At 42.7% G+C, this 20,818-nt stretch overlaps 1 protein-coding gene and 1 long non-coding RNA gene across 2 annotated transcripts; one reads left to right on the forward strand and one right to left on the reverse strand.

Moving 5' to 3' along the window:
• Positions 1-97: 97 nt before the first annotated feature.
• FGF2 (fibroblast growth factor 2) lies at positions 98-20,539 on the reverse strand. The gene is made up of 3 exons (XM_019628526.1): positions 20,440-20,539; positions 11,017-11,120; positions 98-359 (listed from the first exon to the last, which is right to left on the reverse strand). The coding sequence occupies exons 1-3, from the start codon at positions 20,537-20,539 to the stop codon at positions 174-176; spliced, it is 390 nt and encodes a 129-aa protein (XP_019484071.1). The 3' UTR covers positions 98-173.
• LOC109395475 (uncharacterized) lies at positions 377-5,218 on the forward strand. Its single transcript, XR_002126671.1, has 3 exons — positions 377-2,048; positions 2,472-2,539; positions 3,230-5,218. It is a non-coding gene; the product is annotated as an uncharacterized LOC109395475 (long non-coding RNA).
• Positions 20,540-20,818: the final 279 nt, after the last annotated feature.

Genomic DNA, 20,818 nt, shown 5'->3' on the forward strand with positions numbered 1-20,818 from the left:
TTTGTTTTTCTTTACTAAGGCAATGGTTAAATATTTTACTGTTAGATAAAAGGTTATCTGACTAGTTCTCCAGACCGAGCAGAGAGCTGTACACGTTTTTCTTTTTCTCTCACTCCCACATTTCTGAACTACACTCTCTTCCATGTGAAATGAGATCAGGCGTTGCCATTAGATCAGCTCTTAGCAGACATTGGAAGAAAAAGTATAGCTTTCTGCCCAGGTCCTGTTTTGGGTCCAAGTTTGAACTGCCCAGTTCGTTTCAGCGCCACATACCAACTCGAGTATTTCCTTGATCGGTAAGTATTGTAGTTATTAGATTCCAGTCGTTCAAAAAAGAAACACTCGTCCGTAACACATTTCTGAAAAATAAAGGAAGAGATAGTAATTATTATTATTATTTTTATCCTTTCCATATTAAATATCCATGACAGCTCCCTGCCCACTCTGCTTGCCCAGCAGCAGTGCCCTTGGGCTCCGCAGGACAGTGCAGCCAGCAAGACGGACACGCTCCAGCGCGGCAGAAGGGTGCCGGCAGATCAGGTGTAGGGCAGCCAGGGCACCGATGGGCTAGGAGGCACAGCGGCTCAGACCTGAAATCGCCATGAACATGGCTTTCAGGGTCCCACAAAGAGGGACACCAAGAAGCACACCGCACTCGGGGAAACCAAAGCTGTGACTTCCAATCAGGTACGTATGGTCCTCCTCCCAGTCCAGGGACAGTCAGGGGTCACCGTACTCTCCAGTGAAACAGTGCTGGAAGGGCAACCTTCCCACAGAGAAGGAGAAGGGTGGTGTGAACACTGTTTTTTGTAGTCAATGTTTCTAAGGCATAAAAGAATATTGTACAGAAAACAGCCAATGTATTGGGTTGTTGGAAAAGTCATGACATATTTTTTCTGTTTTTCATTGCAAAAATGCGTCATGACTTTTCCAACAACCCAATATATACCCCAAATGGTATTGGAACATTACACATGATTGGCATTCTCAAAACACTCACAGATTCTGGCAGTTTCGTATGGGAGGGAAAACTATGCCACCTTTTTATTTCAATCCAGCTATTTATGGGGGAGGCGATAGCGAGCTTTACAGATAGTTAAATCTGGAAATACTATTCCAAGTAACCAAGTCTAATAGGCTGCCACATTATTTCAGATACATGTTCACAAATCAACTTCACAGGGTGGCACTGATGATACTTACTGACCTCTGGGGAGTGGGGGTAGGGGAATCAACAAATGTCTTATTCACTTTAAGGGGAGAAAGGAAAAATCATTTACTTTTCATAATGCAATTATAGATAGGTGATGAAATGAGAAACTCATATAGAAAACCACATAATTTTACATGTTTATATTCCCACATATGAATACAATGTGTACACATAGAACTATGGCACAAACGCATCGTTTTGTGTCCATATACTCAATACATAGACATACCCTATGCCTATACACTCTAATCTAGGAAACTTCAGGATTGGGAAACCTGCACTCAGAAGAATGAATCGTTCCTCAGATTCCTTGGTTCCAAGATAAACTAAACAATGGCACAAACCATCAGAAAAGCATAAATCAATAAGCAAAAACAATGAAAAGAGCTGGCGGCATTGAGAACTGGCATGAACAGGGCTGAGAGAGCCCTTGCAGTGGACAGGAGGCTCAGGGTGAGGGCAGGGCAGTAGGTCTGGGGTCGGTCTCATCAGAGATGAGACTGTTACTGCACATTCTCTCGGTTTAACGTTTTCACCATTGTTAGCTGAACTATTTAAAACTGAAATATAAAAACATATATACTTTGCTCATTTTTTTCAACAAATTACTAATGAAGCAACTTGTCTTTCTGATGCAAATGAGTCCCAGGCAGCCTCGTAGAGAAGCGCCCACTGCACAAGGACCCAGCTCTGTGACACCTGGCCTGGCCTGTGTGGTCAGAAAGTCAGAGGTGGTCGCCGTTGAACACGTGCACCGCGAGTGACGTGGGCCGTCCACAGCCCACGCCCCACACGCCCTCTGGTGGAATGTAGGCGGCTTCCTGTATTGATTCAGGTTAGCCTTGGTTATTTTTGTCATTGTTCAGCGCCACTGATAAAAATCTTCCTCTTTCCCTATTCTGGGTTTAAGATCGGGAGTAGAAAAGCGACAGGAAGTAAAGGGTAAAAGGAAAAGCCATAGCCATCATAAAGGTAATACAAAATGTCCTTTCAGAGCGGCACAGGCCAACTCCCCGGAGCGGCCCTCACCCACACCGCTCGTCATCAGGGCACTGACACGCTCATTGTTTGGTGCTCTGTCAACTTCCAGGGCGCCCCACCTTGCTAGTTGGCACTCCCTACATGCCTGGCCTATGGGGATACGTGCCATGCCAATAATATTTGCCTTCTCTGCCAGTGCCTACGATTTCAGAGAAAAGAAACAGTACAGGGATTAAGTGGACACCGCATCATGGAACTCACAAATTGTTTCTTACAGAGGTTACTTGTACCTTCACAAAAATGGGAGGCAAGGAAAGCCTGCATCTGTGCCAGGGGCTCAGACAAGTAAGTTTACTAAACAACTGCTATGCGCTTGAAAACAAACTGCATTCTATTTTTAATGGGTCGCAGGGCCAAAATTCAGCTCTCAAGAAAAAGATGCATTTAACAGGCCCATATAAGTACAATTTTCAATTCTCTCCTTTATCAGTTTACAAATTGTCTTCTGTGACTGTGATTTTAACATTCTTGTTAAAAAATGGATGCAATATAAGTTTCATTAACCTTGATAAACATTTACAGAGCTTTTTTCCTGTCCCCAATGTTTAACTTCTCACCATTTCAAACTTAAGAAAAAAGGGGGTCTTGGATGAAGTGACATCGCTGAGGAAGTGGATAAGTAGCTTCTAATGGCTTATGACCATGGTACCTTGCCTTCAAGCCTTAATTTAGAGAGGCCATGAGCCGGGAACTCTCTTCACTCACAGTTACTGATGGCTTTCCTGTACATCATTCTATCTAAATAGCACAACAGTCCAGTGACGTCATTATCACCTACTCAGGAGTAAGGACTCTAAAGTTGGTGCTCTCAGTCACTTATTTTAAACTGTAGACACCCTTTGCCCATGTATCTATCTGACACCTTTTCATCAAATTACAGTTTCCTTTACTTTTTTGGTTAACTTAAGAAGAATTTGGGGAAGCACACAGTTCAATAATGCATCTATTCATTTAACATGCGTCTTTGTCTTCCAGGCACTGGGATTGATCAGTGGCCACACTGAACAAGCACACGTGCCTTTATGCTGCTCAGAACAAGCTGGGGGCGACATGCAGTAAGCAGTAAGCAGTGTGTGCTCACTTGTGTGCTCAAATGATAAATCCTACAGAGTAAAGGAAAACAGTAGGATGAGAGGGCTTGGCAGTAGGAGTGATGGGTAGCGATTAGATCGCAGGAGGTGCCGCTGAGAAAGTGACATTTGAGCAGCTACTTGGAGGTGAAGGAGTTAACCACCCAGCTATGAAAGAAGGGCATTTTTAGCAGACAGGAGACAGCCAGTGCCGAGGCCCTACAGCAGGGTCAGGCCTGGCGTGTGTGGGGGCAGCACGGAGGCCAGAGTGCACGCAGAGAGGGCTTGAAGGGGAGGGAAGCAGGACACGACGGCCGAGGGGAAATGAGATAGGAGATTGAAAGCTATTGTACGTATTTTGGCTCCTACTGAGAAAATAAAAGGCCACATTGTAGGCTTTCGAATAGAAAAGTGGCATGATCTGACATGTTTTTCCAGGGCTGCTCTGGCTGCCAAGACCACACTGGGCCAAAGGCAGACACCTCCATTAGAGCCACCAGTTAGAGGCTTGCTCGGGGTCTCAGGGGAGACGTGGCCCACAGCAGTGGCAGCAGGGATGGGGAGCAGCTGTCTGCTTCTGGATAGATTCTGCAGGTGGAGTCCATAGGGTTCCCTGACAGATCGGGCGTGCAGGGCGACAAACTAATCCAGGATGGCACTGAAGTTTGTGTTCCCAAATGAGGACTTACTGAGATGGGGAAGGCTATGCGAGGGGACTCACAGGGACTGAATAGGAATTCAGTTTTAAACATGGTGGGTTTCGGATGACTATTAGACATTCTAACAGAGATAAGGAATTTAAAGAGCAGAACTACGCAACGGGCATGTCACGTAGCCCTCTTTCCCTCTTGCTAATGCTAATAACCAGAGAACTGGAAGTTTTAAAGTAATTAACATGGAATGCTAGAAAGTGTGTTGAGTTACGATAGTTGAGAAGAATAATAAGCCATCATTCTCAGTTCCAGGAGGTATGGAACCCACAGGAGCGTGCACATGCACGTATCAGAGGGGCACAGCCCTGCGCGTGAGCAGTGGGCACACGTGAGGTTCTGCGTCCTTCGCAAGGGGCCCGGGACCACCTGTTGGCAGCAAAGACAGTGACGCTGATGCGTTTACAGACGGTGCTGATAGTTTGACCCCTTGTAGGAGTGTCGGAATAGGGAAGAATCCAAGAGTTTGAAAAAGCATTGTCAACATTTTAAATACTTCGGCTTATTTTCGTCTAGGGATTTAATTTACTTTGAAATTTCGAAAGGAAAGTAATGTGAGATATGAATACATATGGACAAACTGATCCAAGGAGATGGTGGGAAGCAGGTTTCTCACTGTTAGAGGTTACGGACAAGTAAGGGGGCGGAGGACGGCTAAAATGACCCGTGCAATCCTGGTGGCTTAGGGCTGGCCACACAGCATGTGCTCATGTTTAGCTTCCTGTATTTGCAGGTATGTGTGTATCCCCAGCGGAGCAGATACCCGCATTTCTTGCTCTGGTGGGTGACAGGCCTAGAAGGAAACACACCTCAGTGGCAAAAAGCACACCCAGCATCCAGTTTTCCAGTGAAAGCAACCAAGGCTCCTTAGGGATCTGGCTCATCCTAGGCTGGAGGAGGGATGTACACACTGAGCCTGGAGGGTCTTGTAGGCCCTAAAATGAGGACGTGTTCAAAAACCCCACGCTGATGGGGCATGTCAAAGGGGGCCGGGAGCCAAATGAAAAAGCTCCCAACGGCTACGGCTGGGACAACCTGAACAACAAAATAAATAACACATACTGGATTATGACCCGACGTATAACATAAACACCCATGAGTATATGCTGGTATGAATGACTGAATAAAGAAATAAATGGATGAGACAATACAAATTGGTAATTGCAATATGGCCTCAGGGATAGAAAAAGACAGTCTGAGGAATATAATCAATAATGTTGTAAATATTTCTTAGGGGGCCAAATGAACTCATGTCCTGTTGGGGAGACCACTTCATAGTCGGTGTAGAGGCCTGACCACCGCGCTGTATTTCTGAAGCTGATGTTGAATAATAATGTATGTCAACTGTAATTATATATATACACATATAGTCATGGGACATGGAGTAGAGAGTGGGAATGGAGTCAATGGAATTGTAATAGATAAGCATGATATCGGGGGTGGGAAGGCAGTGATGGGGGAGGGGGGTTGTTACTTTGTGAGGGTGAAAAGGGTAACATGCATTGTTCTGTACACTTGAAACTAACAATAAAAAAAATGAAATAAATGGAGAACAAATTTCTCACACAAAAGAATTCCAAATAATTTATGTAGATGCTCCCTCCTCAAGGAGATGGAGCCCCACATCCCTTAAAATGTGGACTGTGTACAGAGAGAGACTTACAAAGAATACCGTACGGAAGCGGGGGTGTAACTCTACGCCCCACGCCCCCCATCTCTCCTGGGCCGCTGGCTTCACCGTTCTCGTCCACTACTGACTATCAGATTTGAACCTTATGGCCATTTCCCCATGCTCTGTTTTTTGGATTGTTTATTCTTTTACAGTACTTTGATTTTGCAGTTTGGCTTAGGAGGGAGTTTGCTCAACATGAATCCAAAAACGCTTTTGCTTACACCACTTCTGAGAATTGAAAACAGACATGATGTAAGTATCAGTGTTGACTAGTTCAGAACAAAATAAAACTTACAAATTGTGAAAAGTTAAAAGTAAATGTGATCTTAATTTTGTAATATATATGTAGGTTATGTAAAATTTTATGTTTGGTTTCTAGGAGAAACAATAATTCTTATTAGGCAGTAACGTTTGCATTTACTTATATTTTATCATTTTAAAATGATATACATTCCTCTTTAATTGTTGTATTTTTCTGACAAATTTGACCAGTATATATTGTCAATCTGGATAACTGAGCCCTCAAAAATCTGTTTTCTCTCCTTTACTTTGTGTCTAGGTTTCCTATTTTTGCAAAGGCCCATCAACTAAGAAAGTTATTCAATTGGTAAAAAAGTACTTTACTTTTACAGTAATTAAGTGCATATCCTCAGAGAATATAAATACTTTTTCATAGTTCACTATTATGGATTAACACAAGTTATACCCACTCAAATACTTACTGAGATATTTTGCTCAGTTACCATGATCTATATAGCCTTTTATAGAAAACAATGGGCGACTTTCTAGCAGATGAAGACCAGGCAAATTTTTTCATACTGATGCCAATTGAGATTGTTTCGTGATTTAAAGTTAAAACTATAATTAACCTCACTTTATATAATTTTTAAAAATTCTACTTCAATTTTGTGAACACTTAAGAAATCCTAATATTTGTTCTGGACTTCTGTTGCTCATAGCAACAAAATGTATCCTGCCCTGGAATGGAATAAGGAGTCTGTTATGTATTAAAGAACGACTGGATGTCTGCCTCCAAATATAGGCTTTGGTAGTTAAATATAGTTACTCTTTGAACTTTTGTATCTTATAGCTTTGAAAGGTGGGGGGAGGGGGGGAGAAAGACCCTTAAGAAATGTTTTCAAATGGTGAGAAATCCTTAGCCTGAATGCATTTGTACCATTAATAGGGGAAGGTGTCGGAGAAAAAAATGGTGCACAACTTGTCTTTTTTTCATACTCTCAACTGGTAGTAATCTACCTAGCGTCACTTAGAAAGCAAGATGTGTTATGTGTCCAAAGCACTCTTCTTTCTGAGGGGAAACTGGAACGTTCTACAAATCACTGTGGGACTCCCACGCAGGGTAAAATGCAGAAGAGCCCAGGGATGTGTCCTTAACACGGCAGTGTGGAATAGGGCCGGGGGAAGAAGAATGGTAAGAAGAATGCGTCCAGCAAGTCCAAGCTCAGAAGCCCGGGTTCTCCAGGTTATAAGCAGCGTCTCCTTCCCCAAATGATGGCTACTGGTCCAACACTGGATCATACCAGAAGTTGTCACTGTTGACAGCTCAGTGCCTCTGGGTCTGACTCAGAGAGAAATATGCCACTTACTGAACCACCAACACACCTCCTTGGTTTTGAGGTGTGGATGGTTCCTTTCTCATCTGAAGATGGATACAGCCCACCCTGACTAATGTGAAAGAGAGGTGACAGCTGCTGAAAAGGCATGGCAGCGAGCCATACAAATCGCGTGGTAAGATTAGAGATTAACTCGTGAACTTGGCAGAATAGATCCTATGATGGGAGCTGGAACAACTGGGTCTTGGCTGATGCCATTCCTCAAAGGAAGCTGATAAATCCTGGCTTTGCCATTGATGTGGGACAGCTGTAGCTTTGTCCTCACAGAAAAGTCTGATAGATTTCTAAGCATTGCTAAATTACCTCTTACTCTATCGGGAAGAATTAACGCATCCAAGGAAAGAGAAACACAATTAAGACTAAGTCAGATGCCATGACCTTAACCTTGTGAAAGGTCCTGTTTAGCTAAGGAAGAAATGAGGTAACAGTTTATTTCAGAGCACTTAATGCTTCGGATGGTACAGAATCAACAGTTTGGGAAGCTTAATGTCTATTTACCAAGAAAAGAGGTCAGAATTCTCTGAGCTCTAACTTGTAGGGAATTCTGTAAGAATGAGAAGACAGTTCAGTTTTTGGGTCTATTGTCTTGAATTCATCCCCTCTTTTATGAACCCCAGGAGTTTCAGAGATGCACTTTAAATAGAGTAGCTTTCTGTTTTCACTTTTGACTATAGATCTTTTTCATCATTAGAGACGTACCTACATTCCAGACTACGTTCTCGAGATAAAAGCCCCTCCAATGCTATCTTACAGGGCCACCAGGATTACCAGGTTACTGGGTTTTCTAATTTGAGTGGAAAACAATCTTGAATCACTCACTGGGCCAGGTTAAGACCTAGAAAAGGCCAGGGCTTTAAAAACCATTTGACTAGTGTGGTCCATAGTTACTTACGACAGAAGCCAATCTGTGCATCCCTTTTTTTCTCTCCACCACTTTCCCTGTCTGACAGTAGCCAAACCAACACAACTGCAGAAGCCATAGTGATTCACACTGTGATTTGTCACATCCTGAGGTGAGAAGAGTAGGGGTAAACCCCTCTTCCTGTCTATAAAATCAAGGTCATCCAAAATTACCCACTGATTCACTGTCCTGGAAATATTTAAAATGCTACTGTGGTAGAGTCCCAAAGTATGACATCACCCTTTGAGTTGACAGCAGACTGGTAGTAAGAAAGACAAGAACAGTCGAAGAAGTTAAAGTCCCAAGTAGTCAACCTTTCAGGGCTGAAAAGTCAACCTTTTCACCGAGGAAACCTCCCCCATTCCTCTAATTTACTACCACCTCTATGCTGATGACACCCAAACCTGGACATGAACACAGACATCTCCTCTAAGCTCCAGACCCATAATTCCAACTATGTAGTGGACATATTCACCTGAACGTCTCTTAGGCAACTCGAGTTAGATTGGTCTACATTTGAACCGGTATTACCTTTTCCCAGAACTTGTGCTTTTCCTCGGTCCCCTTTTTCATCCAAACCCGAACCCTAGGAGCCTTTGACTTTTCCCTCTGCTGCACTCCTAAATATAAACCATCTTAAGTGCTAGCACTCGACACAACCTCTCTGCCCCATTACCACCAGGCTCTCATCACCACTTGCTTGCACTGTCTCTCTCCACCAGTCTTGGCCCCTAAAAGCCATCCGGTACACTGCTGCTGGCGAGATCTTTCTCAAATTCAAATCTGAGTGTGTCTCTTAGAACTCTTCGTGGCTTCCACTGCTTGTAGCTGCAAGGTTAGAAGGCACCTTGCAGGTAGCGGGCAGTCTACCTATCTCTCCAGCCATCTCTCTTCCCTTCCACCTTGTAATCCCTGCACACCTTATGCTCTCACAGTGGTGCATTACTTATAACTCTGGAGACACACCCAGTAAGCTTCCTGCACACGTGCCTTTGCAGGTTCGATGTCCTAGAATCATCTCCAGCCTCATCTCCACTCCTGCTGCTCCCAGACTGCCTGCTGACCCCTTTCCTCTCCAGCAGCTGCAGAAACCATAGTTCTTTGCACTCTATGTGTGATGCACACTACCTACAGGTCATCTTCCCCAATCTAGATTCCTATATCACAATACTTCTTACTTCCTTTCCTACATTACTATGCATGTATGCATGATAGAGCAGAAACCATCCAAACCCTTACACATCATCACACATGCTTACCCTTCTGACTCCCCAGGACTGTGACTCAGGAAGGGCGCAGACCATCCTGGATTCAGTTTTATAACCCTGATGCCAGTAGAGCATGTAGCACACTGTATATCCAGTAAGAATGGGCTATTCTTGAAGAGGATTTTAAAATTTATTCAGTAACAAAAACAGAGAGAGCCACTACACCCAAACTTGTCATTTATCCTGCAAAAACGATACCAATCAATAATATCAGCATAAATATATCTTTGTCAGATGATCAATCCAATGGTTGAAATATTCTTTTTCTCTGTAAATCTGTTTCAGTACGTTCAGAAATCCAAAGGTTCTCACTCAGAAAAAAATTTCAAAAACGATTCATTTAGCTCCAAACATCACCGCTGCTCTGTACTATCAGATCCCCTCTGTGGGGCAAGTTATAGAGAGGCCAGCACTGGCTGCGGGTATTGCTATTATAGCTGCGGTTTGCATTTGTGTACACACATGTACACACACACACACACACACACACACAGAGGCACATGTCCTATCTGCTCCCCCAATAAGACAGAAGTGGGGTCCACGTCCTCTATGCTGCTTTATTCCCTGCGCCAGTCCCCACACACTGTCTGCTCAACTGACATGCAGTCTGGCTCTAACAGTAAAGGTGAAGCTGTTGGGGAGCCTGCGTTGGTGGGAAGGATGGGGCCCTGGAGCAAGGACCTTGACTCACTTTGATAAAAAGTGGAGGGAGAGAGAGGGAGGGGGGGGAGAGAGAGAGAGAGAGAGAGAGANGAGGGAGGGAGGGAAGGAGGGAGAGAGAGAGAAACAGGTCCCTGTCCTAAATGGCCTTGTATACAAATGGGAAGTAACGTGAGGAGGAAGTAGCCACTTCAGGACCTATGATGTGCTAGACCTCATTCTGGCACTTGATATAAATGACCTGATTTAGTCCTCACCCAGATCCTATGGGACAGGCTCACTGGTGCCTCCACTTTACAGGGAAGGGAACTGGCTCCCATAATTCACCCAGGAACACGTGGCTCCCGCGTGGCACAGTTAGTATTTGCACCGAGGTCGAGAGCCCACATTCTCAGCTCATATGCTACACTGCAAGCATTCAGTATGTCAAATCTGAAAGGAGAAACGGCAAAATGAACACCCAAAAGTTTACGTGTCCATCCCACTGATCTTCAAACAACCACACAATACAAGGAATTGCTTTACGAACGGGTGGTTTAATAGCTTTGCAGAAAAGGCAAGAAAAGGCAGTGAATTAATTAGTGCTCATGGCTGGAGTCCACGCTGCCCCGGGTCCCACCCAGGGCGCGAGTCAGTTTCCTTGGTTACTTTACTACTCCCTCAAAATTTCAGTTTCTGCACGTGTGAAATAAAGAGCATAATACTTTATTTTACAGGGTGAATATGGAGATTAAATGATATCGTACTTGTAAAACCCTTAGTGAAGACTTAATGCATACCAACAGTAGTACAGTAACAGTAATAGCAGCTCACAAAGGAAAAACCTGTAGAGCAGAGTGTTACTTACAGAAGCCAGTAACCTCCCGTCTTCCTTCATAGCGAGATAGCGGTTCGCACACACTCCTTTGATAGACACAACCCCTCTCTCTTCTGCTTGAAGTTGGAGTTTGACTAGAAGCAATGGGGAAAAAAGTGACCTTTGTAACATCTTAGAAAAAGGAGTCATGTACACATTTATGCAACAGAAAGAAACAGACATCTGAGCAAACAGGTAATCCACTCTGGAAGACTGCTCGGGGACAGTCGTCCAATTCTATCAGGATGAGTTACAGATTCACTACAGCGTGAAGGCCCCTGAGCCCTCTCACCCCAGTGTCAGGGAGCAGAGAGGAGTGACGGAGACGTTTTTTCCTTTTATGTATAATTAGCCTCCACTTGGCCCTCTTAACTGCTTAATTTTTTTTAAAGTTATTTTAAGAGTACAGAAAAATGTAAATCACTTGTGAGAATTTCCATGCCACTGCCTAAGTTTAAACTCTTTAAAAACTATTTTTAACCAATTCTTCATAAATAAAAAGTAATCAAATTGCTCACTATTATTTTTGGTTTGTATTTCCTTGAGTTTCAACACATCTTCTAGTTTCCCCTCCACTATAGTACCTATGCATTTGTCTTTTTTATGGAGGGATTTATATTTTTACAAATATCTATCTAGTAGAAAAACAAAATGCTTCTGCTTAATTTGTGTAGACAGTGTGATAAAAGATTTTCAGAACCTAAGACCCTGAAGAGGATGGCCTATCTGTTACAGTATGTTATCAATATTAAACAGTGCGAGGAAAATGAAAAATAGGTATTACATGATTGTAATGATAATGCCACATGGACACATAATTAATTCAAATAAAAATGAAGTTAAACATTTCTATTTTGTTCTTGCAAGTTTCTAATTTGCATTCTTTTGCCTAGAACAGCATTCCCCAAAATGTACTTTGGCTAACACGTTACCTAAAAAAACAGGTTCTGGGGCCAAATTTACACAGCAACTTTGTTGTTTGCAGGAAAAGTGCTTAAAATACAAACATACAGGCAAGTTGAAAGTAAAAGTGTAGAAAAATATTAAATGCACACCCTAAGTATAAAATGCTGGTATCGCTATATTAATATCAAATGAGATGGCCTTCAAGGCAGGCAGTATAACTAGAGAGGAACAGGGTTATATCAAGAAGACATAAGAATCTTAAATGTGTAGCTCTGAATAACAGAACTCTAAAATATCTGAAGCAAAAATTGACCAAGGAAATAAACCAGTAAGAATATGAAATATATGAATGACATTATCAACCATCTTGACCTGACATTTTTTTTTAACAGTCTGAGATATAATTCACATATGATACAATGCATTTAAAGTGTACATACAATTCAGTGGTTTTTGGTAAATTCACAGACTTGTGCAACCATCACCACAATTAATTTCAGAACATTTTCGTCCTCACAAACCGTTTGGCACTCAGCTCCCCGGTGCCCAGTACCACCATCCCCAACCCCAGGTTACCACTAATCTGCAGCCTGTCTACAGATTTGCCTATTCTGGATTTTTCACATACAGGCTCATACAATATGTGGGCTCTTGTGACTGACCTCTTTCACTCAGCATCATGCTTTCAAGATCCATCCACGTTGTAGTGTGGATTAGCACTTCAGTCCTTTTACTGCCCAATAGCATTTCATTGACTAGACAGACCACATTTGATTTGTTAATGGACCTTTGGTTTGTTTCCAATTTTTGGCTATTACGATTAATGCTGCTATGCACATTCATGTACAAGATTTTGTATGGAGGGGGAGAAAGAGCTAGCGGAGGTATAGATGAAACAAATCAGTCATGGGACGATAACTGCTGAAGCTGGGGAAGGGGTACATGGGGTTCATTGTGCTGGTCCTTCTATTTCTGTATATATATTTGAAACTCTAATAAAAAGTAGTTTGGGTTATTAAAGAACAGAAAGTAACCAAAGGCAGCTCATTGGGCATTTAGGGTTAAGTTTAGGTAGTAATGTATTGAAGAGTATTATTTAGACCATTTTGGCTGCTGTAACAAAAGTACCCTAGACGCAATGACTTAAGCAACAAACATTTATTTCTCACAGCTCTGGATGCTGAGGAATGAAAGATCAAGGCGCTGTTAGATTTGGGGTCTGGTGAGGGCACTCTTCCTGGTTTGCACACAGCTGTGTTCTCCATGTATCCTCACGGAGAAGGGGCTACAAGGTGGAGGGGGCTGGGAGCTCTGTGGGTTTCTTTTATGAGGACACTGATCCTACTCAGGAGTCTCTATCCTCATGACCGCATCACCTCCCAAAGGCCCCAACTCCTAACACCATCACAATGGGGGTTAGAATTTCAACATATAAATGTGGGGGGCGGGTCATTCAGTCCATAACAGGTCTAAGAGCTGAATTAAAGTTCCAGATAGAAGCCTTGAAACAGTGTGCGAGTCTATACAATGTGAAATCTCAGCCAGTACAAGGATACTGGACAGTCCAGTCCAGTGAAATTAAATCCAGTTACATTCAAGTTAGCCTTTCAGTTGTCACTGTGCCATGTTGGACTGGCTTCATGGGGAGGAAAGATACCATAAAATAATTGTACTTGAGATTTAGAAGATGACACAGCAAAGCCATTGGATCTTACGACAGCAAATGCACTAAGCGAAAGACATATTTCATTTGCTGAGGGAGAGGGTTTTCTTAAAGGAGTAGTTTTAAATATTAAGTACTTCAAGTAGAGAATGAAGTTATATTAAATTTCCACATAAACAGTACATTGTAAAAATGTCTACTTTCTCAGGAAATTAAACAATATAATGAACAGACAAGCTAGGAAAATTCTGTTCTGACAAAATGGAGGGTGATGTAACCATCAGCTCTTCTGAACCACAAAAAGGATCCATTCCTTTCTCGGCCTAACCAGGGAATCTATTACCCTCGGCTTAGTTTTCGGAAATAGAAAAATATTTCTATTTTTATACTTAGATAAATGTTACAGCCTGGTTTTCCCCATTCTATGCACATTAACCCTTCCTTTAACACTTCCAATCAGCTTTTTAGTTATACACTTGAAAAGTTATCTGCCATAGCTATCAAAAAAAGGGGAAAAAGGGTATTTTATACAGGATATTAATATGAGGCTTGTCACCTAAAAGAGCCCAGTAAGTGACTATGGAATAGAACTCACCGTTTTCTGTCTAGTAGGTGCCCACACACCTCCTCTGGGAGACCAGTGGTCAGTCCCTCCTGCCCTGCCCTCAGTTTAGGACGGGAGGCCTCTTGTCCACGCTCTCCTATCAGCCTGCTTCCTCCGCTCGGAACACTTTGCACCATACTTGTCTGTCCCTCCCTGCCTGTGAGCTTCTTGGGGGCAGGGAGCTGTCCCTTGTCCCCGTCTGTATCCCGTGCATTAGCACGCTGCCAGGCACAGAAGGGTCTAGCGAAGTTTTAATGGATGGAAGCCTCTCAGCAAGAGAAAAACAAGCAAAGAATCAACTGCAGCCATGTCCTCAGTGTCATGCTAGAGGTGACAGGTGCTAGGAGACGACAGGAAAGGATGGCTCGATTATCAGATGGAAAGTAAGGGACTCTTCCTTGGAGGTGTGAGGTCTGAGCTAAGCTCTAGAAGGACAGGTAGGAGACAGTCTCGTGAACAAGGTGCAGGCAGGGAGACAAGGGGACATGGATGGCGTTCCAGGTAGGACGTCATTCATTCCAGGACTGAGGCCTGAAGCAGCCACACTTGTTCTACACAGCCAAGTCCTAGCAGCCAGAGCCATCAGCAAAGTCCAGCCTGAGACACTCCACAGGTCCAGTAATCCAATTTCCTCAGCCCTCAATAACCAGGGAGAAACAGGATGGGAGGAGGACCTGAGACCCAAACAAGGCTTAAAATTCGCATATCTTAGAAGGTACAACTAAAGCAGAATAGTTAAGGATGCCTAGAGATGTGAGGAAACCATTAAAAATGCAAAGAAGTGATTAAAATGAAAACCTGGAAACTTCTACTGGGGAGGCAGGGGCTGTGCTTGGGACAGGGCACATGGAGAGGCTTCGGGGCGGCTGGCCAAGCTCTGTCTTCTGACCTGAGTGACAGTTCCAAGATTGTTCACCTGGTAGCAATTAATTAAAGCACAGATTTGTTTTATGTGGTTTTCTGTATGTATGTTATATTTTACATTTTAAAAGTTTTCAAAATTAAAAAAAAAAGATTACACTAAAAACGCCTTTCTAAATTGGACAGCGGACACTGATTTGACCTAGGTCATTTCTGCCAGCCCCACTATACTTACTTTGTGGATGCACAAAAGTCAACAATTTTAATAAACACAGACTTCTGGTGGCTTTCTAATGTTGATATTAAATCCACTAAGAGATAAAAGTGAAAAAAATAGTGTGTTATCCGATTTAAATTCAACTTTTCTATTGTAGAATAAAAACAAAAGCTGTCAACGACAAAACTGAATAATCTCATCATTAGGCAATAGCTCAGTGGTCAATCAGTCCCATCATTACAGTTACATTTTAAATCCCATCCCATCTGCAATACCCACAAGACCTAGTTGTCTAACTTTTACTTGAAAATCTTCAGCAAAGGAGAATCGACACAGCCTCTCTAAAATGATTCAGACATGTAAGCAAAGGAACAGAAACTCTGATCACCATCAGGAAACCCATCCTGTTCAAGTGCTCAGATCATTAGCACGTGACACATTTAGTTATGCAATACAACCAAAAAGCCAAATTATTATTTCAGTGTTACTACCATTTCTCAAAATACTTTGGAAGTCCCATTTTGGAATTTCCTCCAGAATTTGCATCATTTTCTTTTGAATATGCTCAAGCATGCTACATCTTCAAATCATAATAAATAACAGTTTGTAGGAGCTGTGAAGGACATGAGAAATTGTCCAGTGCACCCACCTCACTTACATATAAATAAGCTGACTACAGAAGTTTGTTCCTGGTTAAAAATATATACAGTAATACCTTGGTTTGCGAGCATAATTCATTCCAGAAAGAAACTACTCGTATTGCAAAACATTGCTCATTTACGAACTTAAAATGTATTAGAAATGTTTGCTCGTCTTGCGGAACACTCGCAAACCAAGTTACTCGCAGTCCAAGGTTTTACTGTACATGATTTTTGGAAACAGTCAAGTCAGGGTTTCCAAGAACAGTGAATGCATTTATTCATTCAATAAACATGAATTAGTAACAGCTAGGTGCTAGGTGTGCTTAGCGATGGGAAGCATCGGTCTTTGACCCTGAAGAACACACAGTATTGTCGAGGAGAAGAGGGCTGCTAACCAGATAAATAACTAAGCAGGCTCAGTGCTGTAAGCGCCGGCAGAGAAACAGACACGAGCTACCTTGAGAGCACCTGGTGGTAAGCCTAACCCAGCCGAGGAGACCAAAGCTTTCCTAGATAAGCAGTGGCCACTGAATGGAGACTGAAAATCGGCAGGCGTTTGTCAGAAAAAGAAAGCGTAGGAACAACAACCAAAAGCATCCTTATGTGTATAAGTTCCAAAGCAGAAAGGGCGAGGAAGCACGGCTCCTCCAGGGGCCATGAGGGACTCAGGTGTGATGAGCCCAGAATGAGGGTGGGAGGGGTCAGGGGGCACCACGGGGCCCTGAATACCATGTGAAGGCGCCTGATGTGTGGCAAGGGATGGAGGAATGACAGCATTTAGTGAAACAGCTGGGATGGAGTAAATGAGTGAGAAAGAAAACAATGAACAGGACTGGTGACAGGATGGAGATAGGGAGGAGGGAGGATGGGCGGGAGGGAGGGGTCAGGACGAGTCCAGGTTTCTCTCCGTCTTGGGTAACTGGGAGACTGTTGAGGCAGGAAATGCAGGAGTGACAAGTTGGCAGGAGCAAAAGGTGAGGTATGTCCCCTTAAGACACATTGAAAGTCTGTGGAAAATCCAGATAGAGCTTTCCAGAAGACAGCCAGCTCAAAAGAAATCCCTGCTAGAAAGAACGATCTGGTGATCGTAGCAGACTGGCTGCCTTGGGCACAAGGCTGCACCTAAGCCACACAGGGAAATACACAATGGTTGAGACATGCCCCCCCGCCCCCACCCCCACCCCAAGAGTGTGCAGCAGCCGAGCATTAATGGGCAAAGGACAGAATCCTGGGAGCGCCAACATTTACGGGCAGAGGGAGAGCCTGGAAAAGAGTGGCCAGTCCACACCAGTGCAGGACGGTGTGTGTACATATACACACCTAACAGCCACCACACGCACACGCACATGCACACGGTAGCTAAGAGACAAAACTATTATTCTTTGCAGATGGTACAATTTTCTACATTAAAAATCAAGAGACTAAATGCAACGTGCTATTCTAGATTAGATTCTGGCATAGAAAAGGGACATTAGTGGAAAAAGGGGTGAAATCCAAATAAAGTCTGTAGTTTAAAGTACTGTACCAGCATCAGTTTTTTAGTTTTGGCAAAAGTGCCACAGTTATGTAAGAAATTAACCTTAGGGAGAGCTGGGTGCAGGGTACACGGAGACCCCCTGTAAAATCTTTGTAACCCTTCTGTAAATCTAAAATTACTCCTAAATAAAAAGTTTTTTGAAAGTCAAAATAAAATACAAATGAATAGAAATAATTCAGCAAGGCTGCTTGATATAAGAATACACAAAAATCAACTGAGTTTCTGTAACCCACAACAAACTGTTAGAATGTGTAATTCATTTACAGGTATTTGGTTGTCGGAAAAGTCATGACGCATTTTCACAACGAAAAACAGAAAAAATATGTCATGACTTTTCTGACAACCCAATATTTTGTGGAGAACATTATAAAACCTCTTGGAAGTCATTTTTAAGAGACTTTAAAGGGGAGCTATGCGTGCTTACAAACAGGAAGACTCAATATGGGTAAGATGTCACTTCTCCCCTCAAATAGTCCATACATTTAATGAAACCCCAAGAGAGTGGGCAGAGGCAGAAAACCAGGACAAGGTAAAAACCAAGTGATGACAGAATCTCAAGTGGGACCTTCAAAAAGACATTCAGTGTCAACAGGTATCAAAGAAGTCAGCACAGACTGAAAAGCTCTCATTAACCACAGTAAGAATTTGGGAACCGTGAATGCAAAACACTTCAAGTTGGACTGAAATAAACCACAGAAATTAGATTGTAGGTCTCAGAAAAAATAACATGGTGTCAAGTGCATGGATTTTGCAGACAGGCAGAACTGGACTCGAAATCAGTCTTCACTACCTACTGGCTGAGCTGACTGCCTCACCTGTGCAGAGAACAACGGCTATTACACGAGGATATAGTGACGGTCAGGGGATACGACACCCCTCTCCACAGATCAGTTCAGCAGCACACAGTAAACATCTAACACGTCCACCTCCAACTCGACCTGCTTCTTTTCTGTTGCTTTGTTTTTAGAGTCAAGGAATTATATTATTTGTTAGGGGACCTTGTACTCGATCAAAGACGTGAGAGTACCTAGAAGTATGACCTACATAATGTGGCTGAGGCATCTTTTTAAAAATATGGCATTTATGCTGCATAGAATGTCTTACCTTAGTAACAGCAAACAAATGTACAGTTTCACTATTCTCAAGGGGAATAAACAGTCCTTACTGCAAAGAAGATGCAGTCCTTATACAATTTCTCAGTCTATTAGCCTGTGTTTATTTTTTATTCATTCAACAAAACTGTACCGTTGCCTCTTATGTGTCAGGAGCTACTCTAGGAGCTAGAAATACAACCATAACCAACATCTACAAAATCTTTGCCCTCAGGGACTTACATTCTAGTGGCAGGAGCAGTGTTTCTCAGTTGGGCCAGCATTGTTATTTCTCATTTAAGTACTTTGAAGCTGACGTAACCCAAAACCCCCAATTTAGTACATGAAAATAATCGAAAAGCAGTTGTCCAATACTGTGTATTTCAAGGTTCACTCTGTCAGTCTACCGATGAGAAATACTCATATTCCCTAACATCCTAATCTCAGAACACTGCACACATTTTAATTTCTTACTCATTTAAAACAATCTTTTACATTTAAAACTTTTATATAGGGTATATAAGCTTTCCAATGGAATTATGTTTTTGAGTAAAAAAATAACTGACTCAGGTTTAGTAGTCTCCTTTGAACTGAAATTCCTAAGTAACTGATAACTAAATTCCAAAGCATAACCTATGGGTTTCTTTTCTTGTATCAGGAATCATCCAATTTAATGCTGAAGACCAGGCACTGAAAACTCTTTAATGCACAGATAACTGATAAAGGAGCCTAAGTAACAAAATGAAAAGCTTTAAGTCTCCATATATATATGGAGTGCTGGAGGTAACACTCAGATACATGCCACAAATCAGCAACTTCAATTTATTCGTTCATTCATTCTTTCTTTCTCTTTTCTTGTTGTTCTTTTTGAACAAACATGACTAAAAAGCTTCGCACAGCCCCTCTCATTAAAACTTTCACTTTTTATTATTTCTTTTGCATAGCATCCCAGGACCCAAAACCACAGATTCCATCCTCTTCACAACTCAGCTGGCTAGTTTAAATTTATAATTAAGAACTTTAGACACGTAGATAGTTCATTAAAATCTTAACAACTCCTCAGTTTGCAAAAAGGTTAAAATTGGACACAACATGAAAGAAAGAAGACTAGGAAGGGAGGAAAGCACCTTAGAAACCCATGAATTCCTTCACTACAACTCAGTCAGCACATGGTTTTGTGAGTCCATGAACTCCTTCTATCAATTCTTATATCCCTCCAGTAGAGACTGATTTTATTATGGGACTTAAGACTTCAATGATAACAAAATATTTAAAATAGTTTAAATATAAATAAGTGTAATACAATATGTCTGAAATGCCGAATTTCTCACCACAATCATACTTCTTTCTAAGCTATCCCATTTGATTCCTGTAATTAAAAGAATTGAAAATGTCCTGCTGATTTATGCCAAGGACAGAGCTGTTATAAGCAATTCCAATCCATAAACACTTAGAGAAATCAATTTCCTCCAATATGTGCTCCACCAGATGTCATCCTTCATGTCCTAAGAGGTAAGTGTTTGGGCCGCAAAGCTACAGATCAGAGCAAGTGTCACAGAGGCCCACATGCTGTGGACATCAGATGATTTGTGACCCTTCTAGTACCAGCTGCTTGCTTAAGAATGACAATGGCTTTCACTTCTATGGTGGCATCAGATTATCAAGTCAGACTGAGCGCAAGGAAGGGGGAAAGACTATTTGGCACCTGTGGCATTCCAGAAGCTCCAAGTACCAGCACAGGGTCAAAGCGGAGCTGCCCACGGCTAAGAGAACCTCAAAGATGGAGGGAAAAGGAAGGAGCTGGGTCCCAACACTCAGCAGCAGAGTCACAGCAGGTAGAGAAAACACCTTCCGTCACCCTTCCACGGCTGCCGCTGCCGGCTCCAGACAGTACCTGATGTTCCCAGCATCAGGGAGAGGCGGAGGCGCTCTGCACCGAGGGCACTTGTTGGCCTGCTCTGTGGAGGTAGTGAATTCAGGGGAGAAAATTCCATCCACCTTTGGTAGGGCCATTTTCTGACGTCTCAGTACTCTGGGCTTCGGGACCCTACACTGTCGCCTGGAACAGCCACACAAGGCAACACTTGAGAGCATGCATCTATAAATACAAGCTTCCACCTACAAGAGTCATCAGCCTTGCCTAAGTGTTCAATGGTCTTCACGTCCCAGAGGCCAACTGTTGAAGAAATGTAGCTAAAAATAAGCCAGCTGCGAAATTAGAGAAATGGAGAATAGACTGGTGGCTGCCAGAGGTGGGCTGGCAGAATGAGTGT

This window comes from Hipposideros armiger, unplaced genomic scaffold (assembly GCF_001890085.2).
Source record: "Hipposideros armiger isolate ML-2016 unplaced genomic scaffold, ASM189008v1 scaffold_1, whole genome shotgun sequence".
NCBI lineage: Eukaryota > Metazoa > Chordata > Mammalia > Chiroptera > Hipposideridae > Hipposideros > Hipposideros armiger.